General features: G+C 38.3%; 1 protein-coding gene across 1 annotated transcript; it reads left to right on the top strand.

Moving 5' to 3' along the window:
- The first annotated feature begins 357 nt into the window (after nt 1-357).
- On the top strand, nt 358-3,990 carry LOC127437124 (arg8-vasotocin receptor-like). Its single transcript, XM_051691826.1, has 2 exons — nt 358-1,543; nt 3,689-3,990. Exons 1-2 carry the CDS (start codon nt 673-675, stop codon nt 3,976-3,978), a joined length of 1,161 nt encoding a protein of 386 aa, XP_051547786.1. The 5' UTR covers nt 358-672; the 3' UTR covers nt 3,979-3,990.
- Nucleotides 3,991-15,395: the final 11,405 nt, after the last annotated feature.

Here is a 15,395-nt window from a genome sequence, read left to right as displayed (position 1 = left end):
ATTTAGTGTTGATAGTAATACTTTATTTTATGTAATATTCAGACCATATTACACACCAAATATACAGTATATACCAATAAATACACACACACACACACACACACACACACACACACACACACACACACACACACACACATATATTTGAAGCGGGTGGAGACGCCAGGGTCTTTCTTTCCTCCGTGGGGGTGGAGGGATTGTTTTAATGCAGGCTGGTTTAGCATATAGTACTAAACTCAGCTGTTAGATGTCGGTGGGTTTGGCTTTGCGCGCATTACGCACTGCGAGTGAAATCTGACGCGGGTTTAAAAAGCAGTGACTGGCTGTGAGCGAAACCAGACACGGTCGAGGGGGACATCTGGAAATGCGCACTCTTATAGGTTGTGCATGTTTCTGTCCAATCAGATACTAATTAGAAATTGCTAATAAGTCATTTCGCTGAGGATCAAGGCCGCAATGGTGATTATATGGATCATCCCTTGTGGGGTTTACATCTACAATCTCTTACCAGCTCATATATTTAACCACTAGGCTAGACCAGCCCTCATTGCTCCGGCTCAGGCGTCTTTTGGAACGGAGGAGCGCGCAATAGGACACCGGCGTTTCCATTTACGCACGGGGAACCGCACTTTTTAACGCGTTGGACTGCTATCGTTTTTAATGAATTGAACAATGGGGCACCTGAGCAATACATCTGCATCTATAAATTCCACCGACCCGTTCGGCCGAGACGAAGAAGTCGCCAAAATCGAGATCGCGGTCCTGAGCGTCACGTTCGTGGTGGCCGTGATCGGAAACTGCAGCGTCCTTGTGACCATACACAACACGAAGAAAAAGACTTCACGCATGCATCTGTTCATTAAACACCTCAGTCTGGCCGACCTGGTAGTCGCGTTTTTCCAAGTTTTACCACAGTTATGTTGGGAAATAACATTCCGTTTTTACGGACCGGACGTTCTGTGCCGGATCGTGAAGCACCTGCAGGTGATGGGCATGTTCGCATCCACCTACATGATGGTTATGATGACTCTAGACCGCTATATCGCCATCTGCCACCCGCTGAAGACCCTCCAACAGTCCACGCGGAGGTCCCGCATCATGATTGGCGGCACTTGGATCATCAGTCTGGTCCTCAGCACCCCTCAGTACTTCATCTTCTCCCTCAGTGAGATCCAGAACGGATCTGAGGTCTACGACTGCTGGGCGCACTTCATCCAACCGTGGGGAGTCCAGGCGTACATCACCTGGATCGCAGTGGGGATATTCCTGATCCCAGTAATCATATTAATGACCAGTTATGGATTCATATGTCACAGCATTAGGAAGAACATCAGATGTAAAACTAAAAAGACGCTAGTGGATGGCGTGTGTAAGAGCGGGTTGATGGGGAAGAACTCGGTCAGTAGTGTGAGCGTCATATCCAGAGCGAAAATAAGAACCGTCAAAATGACTTTTGTGATTGTTCTGGCTTATATCATCTGCTGGGCGCCGTTTTTCATCGTGCAGATGTGGTCGGTGTGGGACAAGAACTTCAGCTGGGATGGTGAGTCAGTTGCATACACACACACACACGCGCGCGCGCACACACGCACACGCACGCACACACACACTATCTCTCTCTCTCACACACACACACACAGGGCTGTAGCTAGTGGGGTGAAAGGTGGTGACGATTCTAGATGCCCAAAGGTCCATGGGGCCCCACAACAAATTCTAAACTGTATGTTTTAACAGGAAAGAGGCCCAGAGTAATATACAGTCAGGGGGCCCAGATTACCTTGCTATGGCCCTGCACACACACACACACACACACACATACACCCTCACACACTCTCTCGCTCTCTTTCTCTCTCTCTCTCTCTCTCTCTCACACACACACACACACACACACACACACACACACACACTCACACTCATGTTGGTGCAGCTATCATTATGAGGACTCTCCATAGACATAATTATTTTTATACTGTATGAACTATAGATTCTATCCCCTAACCCTAACCCTACCCCTAAACCTAACCCTCACAAACACACTTTCTGCATTTTTACATTTTCACATAAACACATCGTTTAGTATGTTTACAGTGATTTGACATTATGGGGACACTAGAAATGTCACTCATACACACACACATTTATAGCATACATACACACTTGTACATTACACAGTTTATACACACTACAAACATGCCCTGCCCACACACACACACACACTCTCTCACACACACACACACACAAATAATTGTACGATTTATGCATTTCAATTTCATAACAAAATTCCATCAAAGTGAATTGAGCATTCTTTAATTATAAAAAAGAAATAATAATAATATTTTAAGTCTTATTATTGTGATTTTGTAAAACATTACACAATTCAATTTGATGGAATTTTGTTATAAAATTTAAATGCGAAAATCTTAGAAACTGATGTTGTTTTTTAGTGTAAACAAAATTTAAATTAAACAAAAAATGTAATGAATATACTTTAATATATATATATATATATATATATATACGAATAGGATACATATTAAGTATAAAATATATTGGATAACACTTTATAACTTTTACATGATTAAATATAAATAATTTACTAATATTATTGTATTATACAATTATTATCTTAAAATAATTTTAATATTTCCACATTTCAATTTCAACACAAAATTCCATCAATTGTAACTGAGTAATATTTAATACAATAAATAATATAAATAAAGTTGTATTCATTTAATTTTGTTAAACATTACACAGTTAAATCTGATGGAATTTTGTTATTAAATTTAAACGTGTAAATCTTAAAAATAGGCTATTATATTTTTGTGTGTATATAACATATTAATGTACATATAAAGAGTTAGACATGTCAGCATTACACACAGTAAGCATTAGATGATGTGTGTTAATGACAAATAAAAGTTATGCAGTGTTACCAATTTGTTTGTTTGTGGTTTGCAACACTCGTAGGTCTTCTCAACTCCATATATATTTTATGCAAATTCTATAGATCAATATCTACATTAAAAATGCGTTCTTATAATGGAACATGAATCTGTTATTATGGGATTATAAAGTATTTAGGTATTCAAAAGCACAACAGCTTTGTGAGCTTTTACCATACAACACTTGGAAAGAAGTGCTAATGTGATAAATATAGTTTGTCTGATATGCTTATAAAGATAATTTCAGAAATAAACTCATGTGACCAGAATAGCTGTCAGTGGACAACAGCTGTGGATGATTTTATGATGTGTGTGTGCAACTCTCATTAAAATTCCACATATGGTTGTGGGATGTTTATTTAGTCCTCTTTTTCACCTGATTATTAAATAAAAACACACATCTATAAAGTTTTTACTCCTAGTTTTTTTTTTATGAATATCTGGCAACACAGTAGGTTCAATACCTGGTGCCATATTGCTCAAAACAAAACTCTATTATGAACATGTTGCATTCTCAGCAATCTTTATTCCAGTTTAATGGCACAGACATAACTCTCGGTAACTCTATTGCCCCATTGAGAACTGAGGATTTTTTTACTGCCAATGTAGCGCAAGAGTGCGCCATGAGACTGTGTGCTTAGATTGACCAAAGCATTCACCTTTCTTGGTCTGTTGCTTTAGTAAAAGATGCTTTTGTATAATAAAGCATATCTATCATGTGTGTGCACTCTCTCTCTCTCTAGATTCAGAGAATACGGCCGTCACTCTGTCGGCGCTCCTCGCCAGTCTGAACAGCTGCTGTAACCCGTGGATTTACATGATCTTTAGTGGGCATCTCCTGCATGATTTCACCCACTGCTTTCCCTGCTGTCACAACCTCCCCCAGAGTTTCAGGAAAGAAGTCTCGGACAGCAGCATACATAGAAAGACCCTATTCACTAAAATCACCAATCGCAGCCCCACCTGCAGCTCAGGCAACTGGAAAGAGTTTGACCATTCCCTGAAATCTGACAGGTCGACTCTGGAAACGTGACGCAGGTGGCCCACATGGGTATGAGAATTTTTTGCTTGGCACTTTGGTGAGAATTATCTCACGGTAGCATGATGTGGGAGTTTTTAATAAAACGGATCGTTCTGGAACTGGATGCTGATTGAACATTGACTGCAACTCCTCCTAGAGCTTTCAAGCCACATCCATCAAACTTGGCACAGACCTTCAGACTGTTCTGACATAGTGTGCTGTCACTTTTCTAACTGATCAGACTTACGGTTTAAGCACAGCTGGTGATCGAATTCCTTAAAAATCCCATTGACTTACATTGGCGGAATGTTCAAATATGAAAAATCATCCACCAAAAAAGTTTAAAAGTTGTTAAGTCTATTTAATTAGCTGTCTTAACTATGCACAATTGCGTAGTTAGTTACGTTGGCTTGAAAATGCCAAAAAAGCCAACACACTGCTCTACACTTCAGACTTATTAGGATTTTTCCAAAATCCCTAAACAAAGACCAAAATTATTAAATAAAAAATTAAACTCCTCCAAGAGCTTTCAAGGTACATCCACCAAACTTGGCACAGACCTTCAGATTTCCTTAACGTAGTGTGCTGTGATTTGTCTAACTGATCGGACTCACGGTTTTCGCACAGTGGATGATCAAAAATCCCCAAAATCTCATTCACTTACATTGACGAAAATTCTCCGTCAATGTAAGGAGAAATTAAAATAGACACAAATACAAATTAATGTGAGTAGCATAGCTCAGATCATTTGCTCGTCAGAAAATTTGATGAGAGTTCAAATTGAGATCTCTGGCTTTGGTGTTTTGGCAAATTGGAGCACAGTTTGAGACATTGTTGAGATGTCTTTTGAAGAAGACGTGTGAAATTTCTGGGGGTCTTTTTCTCAGGAGAAACATCTGAGAAGCTGTTGACTTCTTCCTCCATTTAATGTCATTGCTCTCTAGGCTGCCATGAGGTGTTCTGCAGAAGAAAGAAAAAGTCATGCGGGTTTGGAACGACATGAGGCTGAATAAATGATGAAAGATTTACATTTTTTGGGAGAACCTTAATTTTAAGGATAGACTGTCCGTTGGGGAAACAGACGGAACATGGAAAAAGCAGTACATTTCTTCAGGGACTGAGGCACAATGGTCCATCAAGCATTTCCTCTGATAAGTGTCTGTCTACTTAAGCCCGAGGCTGGATTTACTTTGGCCCCAATTACAGCCTTCTAATTCCAAAATAAACCAGACACCTGCTGCCTGGGACAAAGCCAATACCATGCATGTAGAATTCACACAGGCTCTGTCACTGTAGCTGAAATATAGGCCTATCTGTTTCCCCTAAAAATTAATGAATGTTGCACTAAATAAAACATCGGAAACTGTCTGCTTTATCACATATTATCACACTGTTTGTCCTTTGCAGGCCGCACTAAACACTGGAAACATATTTGTCACATTAAGCAGTGGTTCTCAACTTGTTGTTCTTCAAGGTGCAGATTATACGTTGGACGTCCTTTGGCGCCCCAACACAGTACCAGAACTGTATGTTACAAAAGTAAACAAAATAAGTTATAAATATGTAGTTCATCTTACATAGTTTTGTTCATTTTCAGATTTTCAATGATGCACTGTCACGCAACCTGTCCATGTTGTCATCTGTCTAATTTGGCAAGTTTCTAACAAGTGACAGATTAATTGAGTTTAATTAGAGGAACAGTCTTTGACATCATCATCAACAACAAAAAAGCTATACAAAGTGTTTTTATTTTATTTTAAAAGCTATTCTAACTATGCTCAATTCATGGTTAGTTACTGTAGAACATTCTGTTCTAAACTTAAGACTAAACAAAGACCAAAATTATTTAACAGAAAGCTAAATTAGCTTCCACCAATCCACCAAATCTTGCACAGACCATCAGATTGTTCTGATGTAGGGTGCTGTTACTTTTTTAACTGATCTGACTTACTGTTTTTGCACAGCCAGCAATCAAACATCTGAAAAATCCCATTGACTAACATTGATGGAATGTTCAAATCCGAAGCATGCACCAAAAAAGTTTAAAAGTTGATAAGTCTATTTATTTAGCTATCCTTACAATGCACAGTTATATAGTTTGTTATGATAAACCCAAAAAAAAAAATAATCCCATTGGCGGATGCTCGTCCAAATCATTGCAAGTCTGTCTGTCTGTCTATCTATCTGTCTATCTATCTGTCTGTCTGTCTGTCTGTCTGTCTGTCTGTCTATCTGTCTATCTGTCTCTCTGTCTGTCTGTCTATCTATCTATCTATCTGTCTGTCTGTCTCTCTATCTGTCTGTCTGTCTCTCTGTCTGTCTGTCTCTCTCTCTGTCTGTCTGTCTATCTGTCTGTCTGTCTCTCTGTCTGTCTGTCTGTCTATCTATCTATCTATCTATCTATCTATCTATCTATCTGTCTATCTATCTATCATCTGTCTGTCTGTCTTTCTGTCTATCTATCTGTCTGTCTGTCTCTCTATCTGTCTCTCTAACTATCTGTCTGTCTGTCTGTCTATCTATCTATCTATCTATCTATCATCTGTCTGTCTGTCTGTCTTTCTGTCTATCTATCTGTCTGTCTGTCTGTCTCTCTATCTGTCTGTCTGTCTGTTTCTCTGGCTGTCTGTCTATCTATCTATCTATCTATCTATCTATCATCTGTCTGTCTGTCTGTCTTTCTGTCTATCTATCTGTCTGTCTGTCTGTCTGTCTCTGTCTCTCTGTCTCTATATCTTTCTGTCTCTCTATCTATCTGTCTGTCTGTCTCCATCTATCTATCTATCTATCTATCTATCTATCTATCTATCTATCTATCTATCTATCTATCTATCTATCTATCATCTGTCTGTCTGTCTGTCTGTCTGTCTGTCTGATTGTGACCATCCAGTTGAGAACCACTGGAATAAATCAATGTTTTCAATGGACCAAACATGTATCTACTGGTCTTTTGTCGGGTTTGTATTTTTTCAGGTGTATTAATGTTATTTTTGCACATATATTGAGATATTATAGCAGTAAAAGGTGTTTTGAGGTACATGTTTTCATTGTAAATGCATGCACAACTATAAGAAATGATAATAGTTTTCTTTATAATATCAGATGATGTATATTTGTCTTGTTTGTTCATTCAGGTTTGCTAAAGTAAACATTATTGAGAGTTCAAAATGCTCAGCATTGTTGTAGCAGTTTCACTGCCAACTTTAAATATGTTGCACCACTCACAAATGTCTCCGTGTATCCATGTGCCAAACCCAATAAATCAAACCTTCAAGAAATGTTGGTTCTTGATCTGTGGCGATAAATGTGTTTTTAGCAACCGAGCTGTTTCTAGGACTCGTTATTACTGTTTGTCATTCAAATGCATGTTTACTGTATATCACATATCCACCTAATGATCTTCTTTTTTTTTCTTTTTTTTTTTATGGTTTTGAATAACTTTATTACTTAGAGTTAGGGGTTTGTTCAAATTATTAACCCTAAATATAAACAATAATAATAATGATGCTTGCCTTAGCGACCTCCAATAATAACTGTGGTTGCCATGGTACATTTTTAAGGGGAAGTGGACTAATAATAGTATTTCTTCTCAAAGGAATTTTCAGGCAATGTTTGACTTTATCACAAAATGTGCTGATACAATATTCAGTGCCTGACATATTAATCATCATACTGCTGCGCTCATGAGTTGTACAATGCAAATCACCTACTAGAGTGCTTTCCAAACATCCCATAATAACTTGAGAGTTTCCTGTTTATCTGACACACACACATCGTTTATCCTGAACTAACCAACCTTCTATTTTCTATTCCGTGACTGCATTAATGCGAAGTGTGAACCGAGACACAAGACAGCTGCAGTCTGTTTATGTGTATGTGTGTGTGTGTGTGTGTGTGTGTGTGTGTGTGTGTGTGTTACAGACTCTATAGTTCAGACTTACTAGTATTAACATTCTCTAAGGTGACCTTTGAGTTTAATGTATTCCAGATGCACATTTGGAATACCAAGGGAGCAAATTGTGTTGGATCGTACTTCACGTAATTCCAATTGTTTAGACGAGTTGTGTTTTCTTGATCATTTCTCCCATGCTGGAAAAAAAAAAGCATGGGACACATAAATTACGTATTATTCTAGATTTATTCTCTTAGACAAAATGAACATTTTCATCGTCGCTGAATGATACGTGTAAGACTGATGTAAGATTTTAGAGTCAGCGTAATTGCATGTAGGTCTCATCTTCTCTCCACTCATTCCAGCTGAAGAGAGCCTGCAGTGTTTTTCCGATGACGAACTATCCTTTGTTCCCCGAACTGAGAAATTACTGTAAGATCCATCCGGTTGACCGAAGATTAAATTGAGAGCTGAGAGTAGGTCACATCTCTGTGAAATGACCAAAGATCTGTCAGAGGAAGTGAAGATGGAGCTCTTATCTCGCATCACATCAGCTTCAGGTCTGGTTTTACTCCTGAAGAGGTTTCAATATTAATCACTAGCATAGTGTGTTTTCATTCTTGCATTCCCTGCTGAAAAGACCTGCTTAAAGCAGTCTAAGGATGGTCTGGTTTGATGGTTTTAGATGCTTTCTGGGCTCTTGTCAGCTGCTTAGACTGGGAGACCACTTTAAGATATATCAAAATTGTACACTATCTGGGCATTTTGTGGATCCATTTGTGATAGGTATAAGTGCCAGGTCTCTAAAGACCTGAATATGTAAGAGTGTTTGGGAAAATTCCCATGCATTTAAGGGTTAATGTCACTGCAATATTTGTTGTTATGTATTAGTAGGTTACAACCATAATTCCACTACTCAGGCTCACCAGAGCAAAAGAAAGCCCTTTAAGTGCACATCTGGATTTTGAATACTGAATTCCAGTCTTGACATGATGGAGATAAATTGTGTGTTTTATTCAATGACTCTTTCCATGTGATCTGTCCAGATGAATTCATCTGTTCCCATATGTTTTGTACTGTACATGTGGTCTGTAGCTGAACTACTACATCACCATTGCCGTGGGTTTGATGCCCAGAGAACATACCAGTGTTGGGTAAGCTACTGTGAAACTGTAGCTTCTCAAGCTATAAGTATTTCATATACAGTCAAGCTATTCTTTTAAAAAAAGTAGTTAGTCACATTACAAGCTACAAACAAAAAGTAGCTAACTACATTGATGCTATTCAAAGAACAAAATCATTTCAGCTATATATGATGATATTATTAAATTCTGCAATCAGAAGTTCATTTAGAATCGTGAGTGCATGAGTGCTGGAAAGCAGCCGCCAACAAGGCAGCACGATGGTACTGAGTTGAGTTGTTTTTATTGATACTGATACTTAATATTTATTTATATTTTACTATCAATTGATACCGAAGCACTGATACTTTTGACATCACTATAAGATGATTAAAACCTTCAGGGTCCATGGTTACAGTCATGGTTACAACAGTATTACTATTAATTTTTGTAAGGGTTAAACAAATAGAGTGACAACATTAAATAAATTAAAAAAACCTCATTTTTTTACGAAGTATTTTTGTCTTGTTTTCCAGCAAAAATATTATGCTTTTTTTTTTTTAAGCATAAAATTCACTAAATTTTGTCAGATTTCTCGGAAAACAACACTTAATATCTCATGTCATTCCACTTCTTTATTTATAAAATATTTAGAGGGGTTTATGTTTAAAAAAGATTTGCCAATGGGGGGGGGATAAACTTGTCTTGCACAGGAGAGCACCTCTCACGTTTCCTTAAAAAATGTCAAACTTTCCGGTTGTGTTTTGTACAAAACCAGGAGATTGTTTGCATTTAAACATACATTTTCACCTAAGCAATCACAAACCCTACAGAAAAGCTGCTCTTAGATCAGTTCAGAAGATGAGAAAGAGTTAATCTGTTGTCAGACAATAGTTGAACTCCATTTGAACCATGATGAAAATGTTTCCTAAATTTCCTTCCCGTTTGCCGTATACCATTCCATACCATCAGCCCTCCTCTGGAATTGTTATCCTTCTCCTGCTGTGTGTGTCCATGGCGATATGACTGTTGTCATGGTTCAGTAATCAGGGGCGGTCCTAGAGGAGGGTATGGGGTGGCCCCCCATTGGCCCCCCAGTCACACACCCCAGACTGATCATTGTACCCTGCCAGGCCCTCCCTGTGAAAAAATCCTGGCACCGCCCGGTCATTAACCCGTCTCGTTTGGAACCATTAGTTGAGAATGTTGTAACAGTCCAAGAGTGATTTACTGAGTGTTGAATTTCATACGGCAGGACCGTTTTCACAACATCTATTCTTTCTATATGTTAAACGGATGTCCAGTGCGGGTCACGGTTGATAAATGAACATTTCTCAGAAACCAAGAGGATAGTCACATCCTATAGTGTGGGAACCAAGCATGTTTGTCTTGATTGTATTGTATACATTCACATCTTAAACAATGAACTTGATGGTTCGTACAATCAATTCTGACCTGAGGTCATCAAATATTAAATGTTAAACAGGACACAAATACATTCGATAAAGTTCAGAATGAGAGGGAAGTAAAGAAAATTAACTGACTGGCCTTTAAAATGGACGTCTCAAGGTTTGTACAAAGACAATGTATTTGGCTCAGCTCCCTCCTTCAGTTCTAGGTGTGTGTTTTTCTCGCCCTTTTTCTCGTCTGCCAAACAAAGAGTTATCAGAGTCAGCACATGGAGTGTTTTATGTAGAAAATACTGTTGTGTTCACTGAGCAGTCTGTGATTTATGTGTTTGTTATGCCATTGTTTAATTCACAGGCTTTGGTATAAACCAGCTACCCAAATATTAAACATAGTGTTGCCAGACAGTTGGCTACTGAAAGTAAAGCCTCAGAAATCGCCATAAAAGCTTTTGTGGCATGGATAGAAAATCGACATAAATGTTTCTCTCAAGTATGTGAGCGGATTGGAGCGAAAGCATTCTGCAATCATGCCACTCCAAATCCACTCCAGGTTTTCCATTTACCGTTCCTTGGTAATGTTCTGCTCACTGGTGAAAGAAATCAAACTCTGTGTTTGTTACATAAATTTGTGCCCATTTAGTGTTTTATTTTTTTAAAGGTGTCATGCATTTAATTTTTATTTTATTTTATAATGTTCACTGAGGTCCACTTATAATGTTAGTAAGATTTTTTTCATAAAAAAATAGTCATAATTTAGAAATAACTGCCCATTTTCTATCCTGTTTTTGGCCCTCTGATTAAAAAGCTCAATTTCCGGGTTGTGTCTCCTTTAAGACTTCAATGTAAACGCCCACTGCTATGATTGGCTAACATCTTTGCATATGAAATAAGTGTCAACACCCCCGCCTTTACATGTGTGGAATTGTTTTGAAAAGTGCGGATGGTTAAAAATGGCATCCGGAGGAATTCAGCCATACATGTTTGAGCCAGAGTCTGATCCCGAATCTGAAGAAAATAAACCCCCTCCACAAACATCACGAATACCGCAGTCTGTAACAGCGTGGTAAGTAATCACTCTAATTAATATTTATTCTTTGCTTATTTGTGTAATAGGTATTACTTTTTTATTCTTGTTTAAACAAAGATGTGACATAACGGTGTTTATCTTGTTATGTAGTTGGGGCATTTTCCAACAGGGAAACATTTCTGTGTTTACAAATACTTTGTAATGCATTACAGTGCCAGCTAAAGTTTAAATACTTGGTGCTAGCACATTTATAATGGACAAAGGATATACTTACGGTGCAACATGTAAACGTATACAGGATAAAACTTACCGGTGTTTGTCGTACTGTCATTCATCATATATTCAGTGTAGTGACAAACGCATATGTTTTCATTACAATGAATCAATAGTCTATAGGTGCATCTGTGGCACTCTGAAAGCAATATTCAAGTAAAACAATGACAACATGCTACGGGCAGTTATTATTGAAAGCTGGATGCGAGGAGACACGTGAAGCATGTAGTGATGGGAAGATCGGATCATTTTACTCACTTGAATCTTTGAGTCTCGTTCAGCAAAACACCTCTACTTACGCAAACTTTGATTATAGTCCCAATAAGGAAAAACTGATAATGCAGCCAAGGACAAATTATGAGAAACAGAATGATTAGTTCACCCGAGTCGTTCATTCTTTTGTCACGTGACAGCCGTATACGGCTGTTTCATGACAAAAGAACGAACGACTTGGACCAGAATACTCCAGAGGTGAACTAATCATTTCTGCTTCCTGTACAGCGCCTATAACGGAGGTTGTGCAATGCACATGCGCAGCCAACACAAAATGGCACGAATCACTCTCTGAGACTACTCGTTCTTCTGAGTCACATAAAAGATTTGTTCAAAATGAATGAATCACTCCCTGAGACTACTCGTTCTTCCGAGTCATATAAAAGACTCGTTCAAAATGAACGAATCACTCTCTGAGTCATATAAAAGATTCGTTCAAAATGAACGAATCACTCTCTGAGACTACTCGTTCTTCTGAGTCACTTAAAAGATTCGTTCAAAATGAACGAATCACTCTCTGAGTCACATAAAAGATTCATTCAAAATGAACGAATCACTCTCTGAGACTACTCGTTCTTCTGAGTCACATAAAAGATTCCTTCAAAATGAACGAATCACTCTCTGAGTCACATAAAAGATTCGTTCAAAATGAACAAATCACTCTCTGAGACTACTCGTTCTTCTGAGTCACATAAAAGATTTGTTCAAAATGAACGAATCACTCTCTGAGACTACTCGTTCTTCTGATTCATATAAAAGATTCGTTCAAAATGAACGAATCACTCTCTGAGTCACATAAAAGATTCGTTCAAAATGAACGAATCACTCTCTGAGACTACTCATTCTTCTGAGTCACATAAAAGATTCGTTCAAAATGAACGAATCACTCTCTGAGACTACTCGTTCTTCTGAGTCACTTAAAAGATTCGTTCAAACTGAACAAATCACTCTCTGAGTCACATAAAAGATTCGTTCAAAATGAACAAATCACTCTCTGAGACTACTCGTTCTTCTGAGTCACATAAAAGATTTGTTCAAAATGAATGAATCACTCCCTGAGACTACTCGTTCTTCTGAGTCACTTAAAACATTCGTTCAAAATGAATGAATCACTATCTGAGACTACTCGTTCTTCCGAGTCACTTGAAAGATTCGTTCAAAATGAACGAATCACTCTCTGAGTCACATAAAAGATTCATTCAAAATGAACGAATCACTCTCTGAGACTACTCGTTCTTCTGAGTCACTTAAAAGATTCGTTCAAAATGAACGAATCACTCTCTGAGTCACATAAAAGATTCGTTCAAAATGAACAAATCACTCTCTGAGACTACTCGTTCTTCTGAGTCACATAAAAGATTTGTTCAAAATGAACGAATCACTCTCTGAGTCACATAAAAGATTCGTTCAAAATGAACAAATCACTCTCTGAGACTACTCGTTCTTCTGAGTCACATAAAAGATTCGTTCAAAATGAACGAATCACTCTCTGAGACTACTCGTTCTTCTGAGTCACATAAAAGATTCGTTCAAAATGAGCAATGGAAGTGAATGGTGACTGAAACATGCTTAATCCCTCCTGTTTTGTTTCACAGAAGAAAGTTAAAAAATTTGACAACTTTCATTTTAGGTGAAGTATCAGTGTTATGACTAAACTGTACATTTTAAAGTGGATTTGAACATTATCTTAAGAAAATGGGAGTGGTGCTTGCCTCACAAACAAAGCAGTGGGATGCACGTGGGTAGTCTTCAGATTTTGTTGTCATCTGAAAGCCAAAACAGCCACTGGATTAACCTGAGGATTCGGCTCCATGGGGAAATGAACAGTGCTTTTGCTTCAGTAACCAAAGTTTAACTATGGTATTTGTAGTAAAACGATTGCAAGTGATAAAGACAAACTTTGAAAACTGTAAAATGAGGCGGACAGCGACATCTGGTGGCCGTTGTGAAATATAACAGCGCTTTAATTATCTAGACTGCAGATCTAGATTACAGTTTTTTTCAACTGCTTACACACATTTTCAAAACTTTGCCTCTTTTTTTTCTTCCAAAACTTTACACACAAATCCAATAACTGCACACACAAAATGCAAAATGCCTCACATCTCTTGCAAAATGAAGCACTGCATTCAAAATATCACAAACACATCTCAAAAGCAAACATTTGTCTTACGTTGCAAACGCCTTTGCCATAATATTATATTTTTGGATATATCATATACACACAGTTATTCAAAACCTAAAGCTCTTCTTTCATGAGCTCCTATGTACATTTCTGTACAAGATTGAAAGTAATTGGCAGAGAGATGTTGAAAAATGCACGGTACACACGAAAGAACGATTGAAACCGAACTATTTATTTTTTTACTGTAAGCATTTGTGGTCGTGAATACAGTATTACACAGTACGAAACAAATACATCAACCATGTGTAGTTGCACAGAAACCAAACATAATTTTGAAAAAGGTGATTATTCCAAAGGAATGGTGTGTGTGTGTGTGTGTGTGTGTGTGTGTGTGTGTGTGTGTGTGTGATGGTTGGGTGTATCTAGTCCTCATCTCTCCTCCGGGCCGGGTCCGGCCGCAATACTTCATCCACATCACATGCTATGTTCTCTCTTGCCAGACACCGTGAAAGAACCTCCTTGTATGGCGTATCCAACCTTGGATGGAGGCAGCGTCAATGTCTCCACATGCCTCCTCCATTGCCTGGAGAAGTGTCATGTTGACACAGGGATGACGACCATACACTTTCCAGCGCCATGTCGAGAAAAATTCCTCAATAGGGTTTAGAAATGGTGAATATGGAGGCAGGTAGACAACAGAAAAATGGGGAAGAGTAACAAACCAGTTTTGGACCTGATGGGCGCCATGAAAGCTGACATTATCCCATATGATGACAAATCTTGCCTGGTCTTCATTCTGCAGACCTTGAACAAGCATATCATGAACAGCATCCAGAAAACATTATGTTATGTATGTGTATGTATACATACATACATGCATATAAAATGTTATGCTGAAATAGCTATTATGTGTACATTACAGTAGATACCTGTTCTCATTTCTAAAGGTTCGAATTATACCCGCCACTGTAAATCGACTCAAATTAGGCTGGACTCTCTGTCTCTCTCATTGTTAAACCGTAGTTGATCACATGATCAATGACAGTAGCCCTAATCTCATCAGAGACCACTCTTCTTGTTCCTGGTCTTTGTCCTCCTCCTCTTCCCCGTCCGACTCGTCCTCTGGCTCTCCCTCTAACTCCCCTTACTCTGTCTGCATCATTTGCATCTATTGTTCAAAACCTATAACTTGACTTTTGGCCTATTCTAAAGCCATGATTGGTTGGTGTTAAGTAAAGCAATAGTGTTTGCACATGTGAGGAGTCAGTGTGAGGCACTGATGAATTAGTGTATGGTTTTGCAGATTTGG

The sequence above is a fragment of the Myxocyprinus asiaticus genome, chromosome 48 (assembly GCF_019703515.2).
Source record: "Myxocyprinus asiaticus isolate MX2 ecotype Aquarium Trade chromosome 48, UBuf_Myxa_2, whole genome shotgun sequence".
NCBI classification, from domain to species: domain Eukaryota; kingdom Metazoa; phylum Chordata; class Actinopteri; order Cypriniformes; family Catostomidae; genus Myxocyprinus; species Myxocyprinus asiaticus.
The sequence above is the reverse complement of the archived record's forward strand: the minus strand, read 5'-3'. Positions and strand labels throughout refer to the sequence as shown.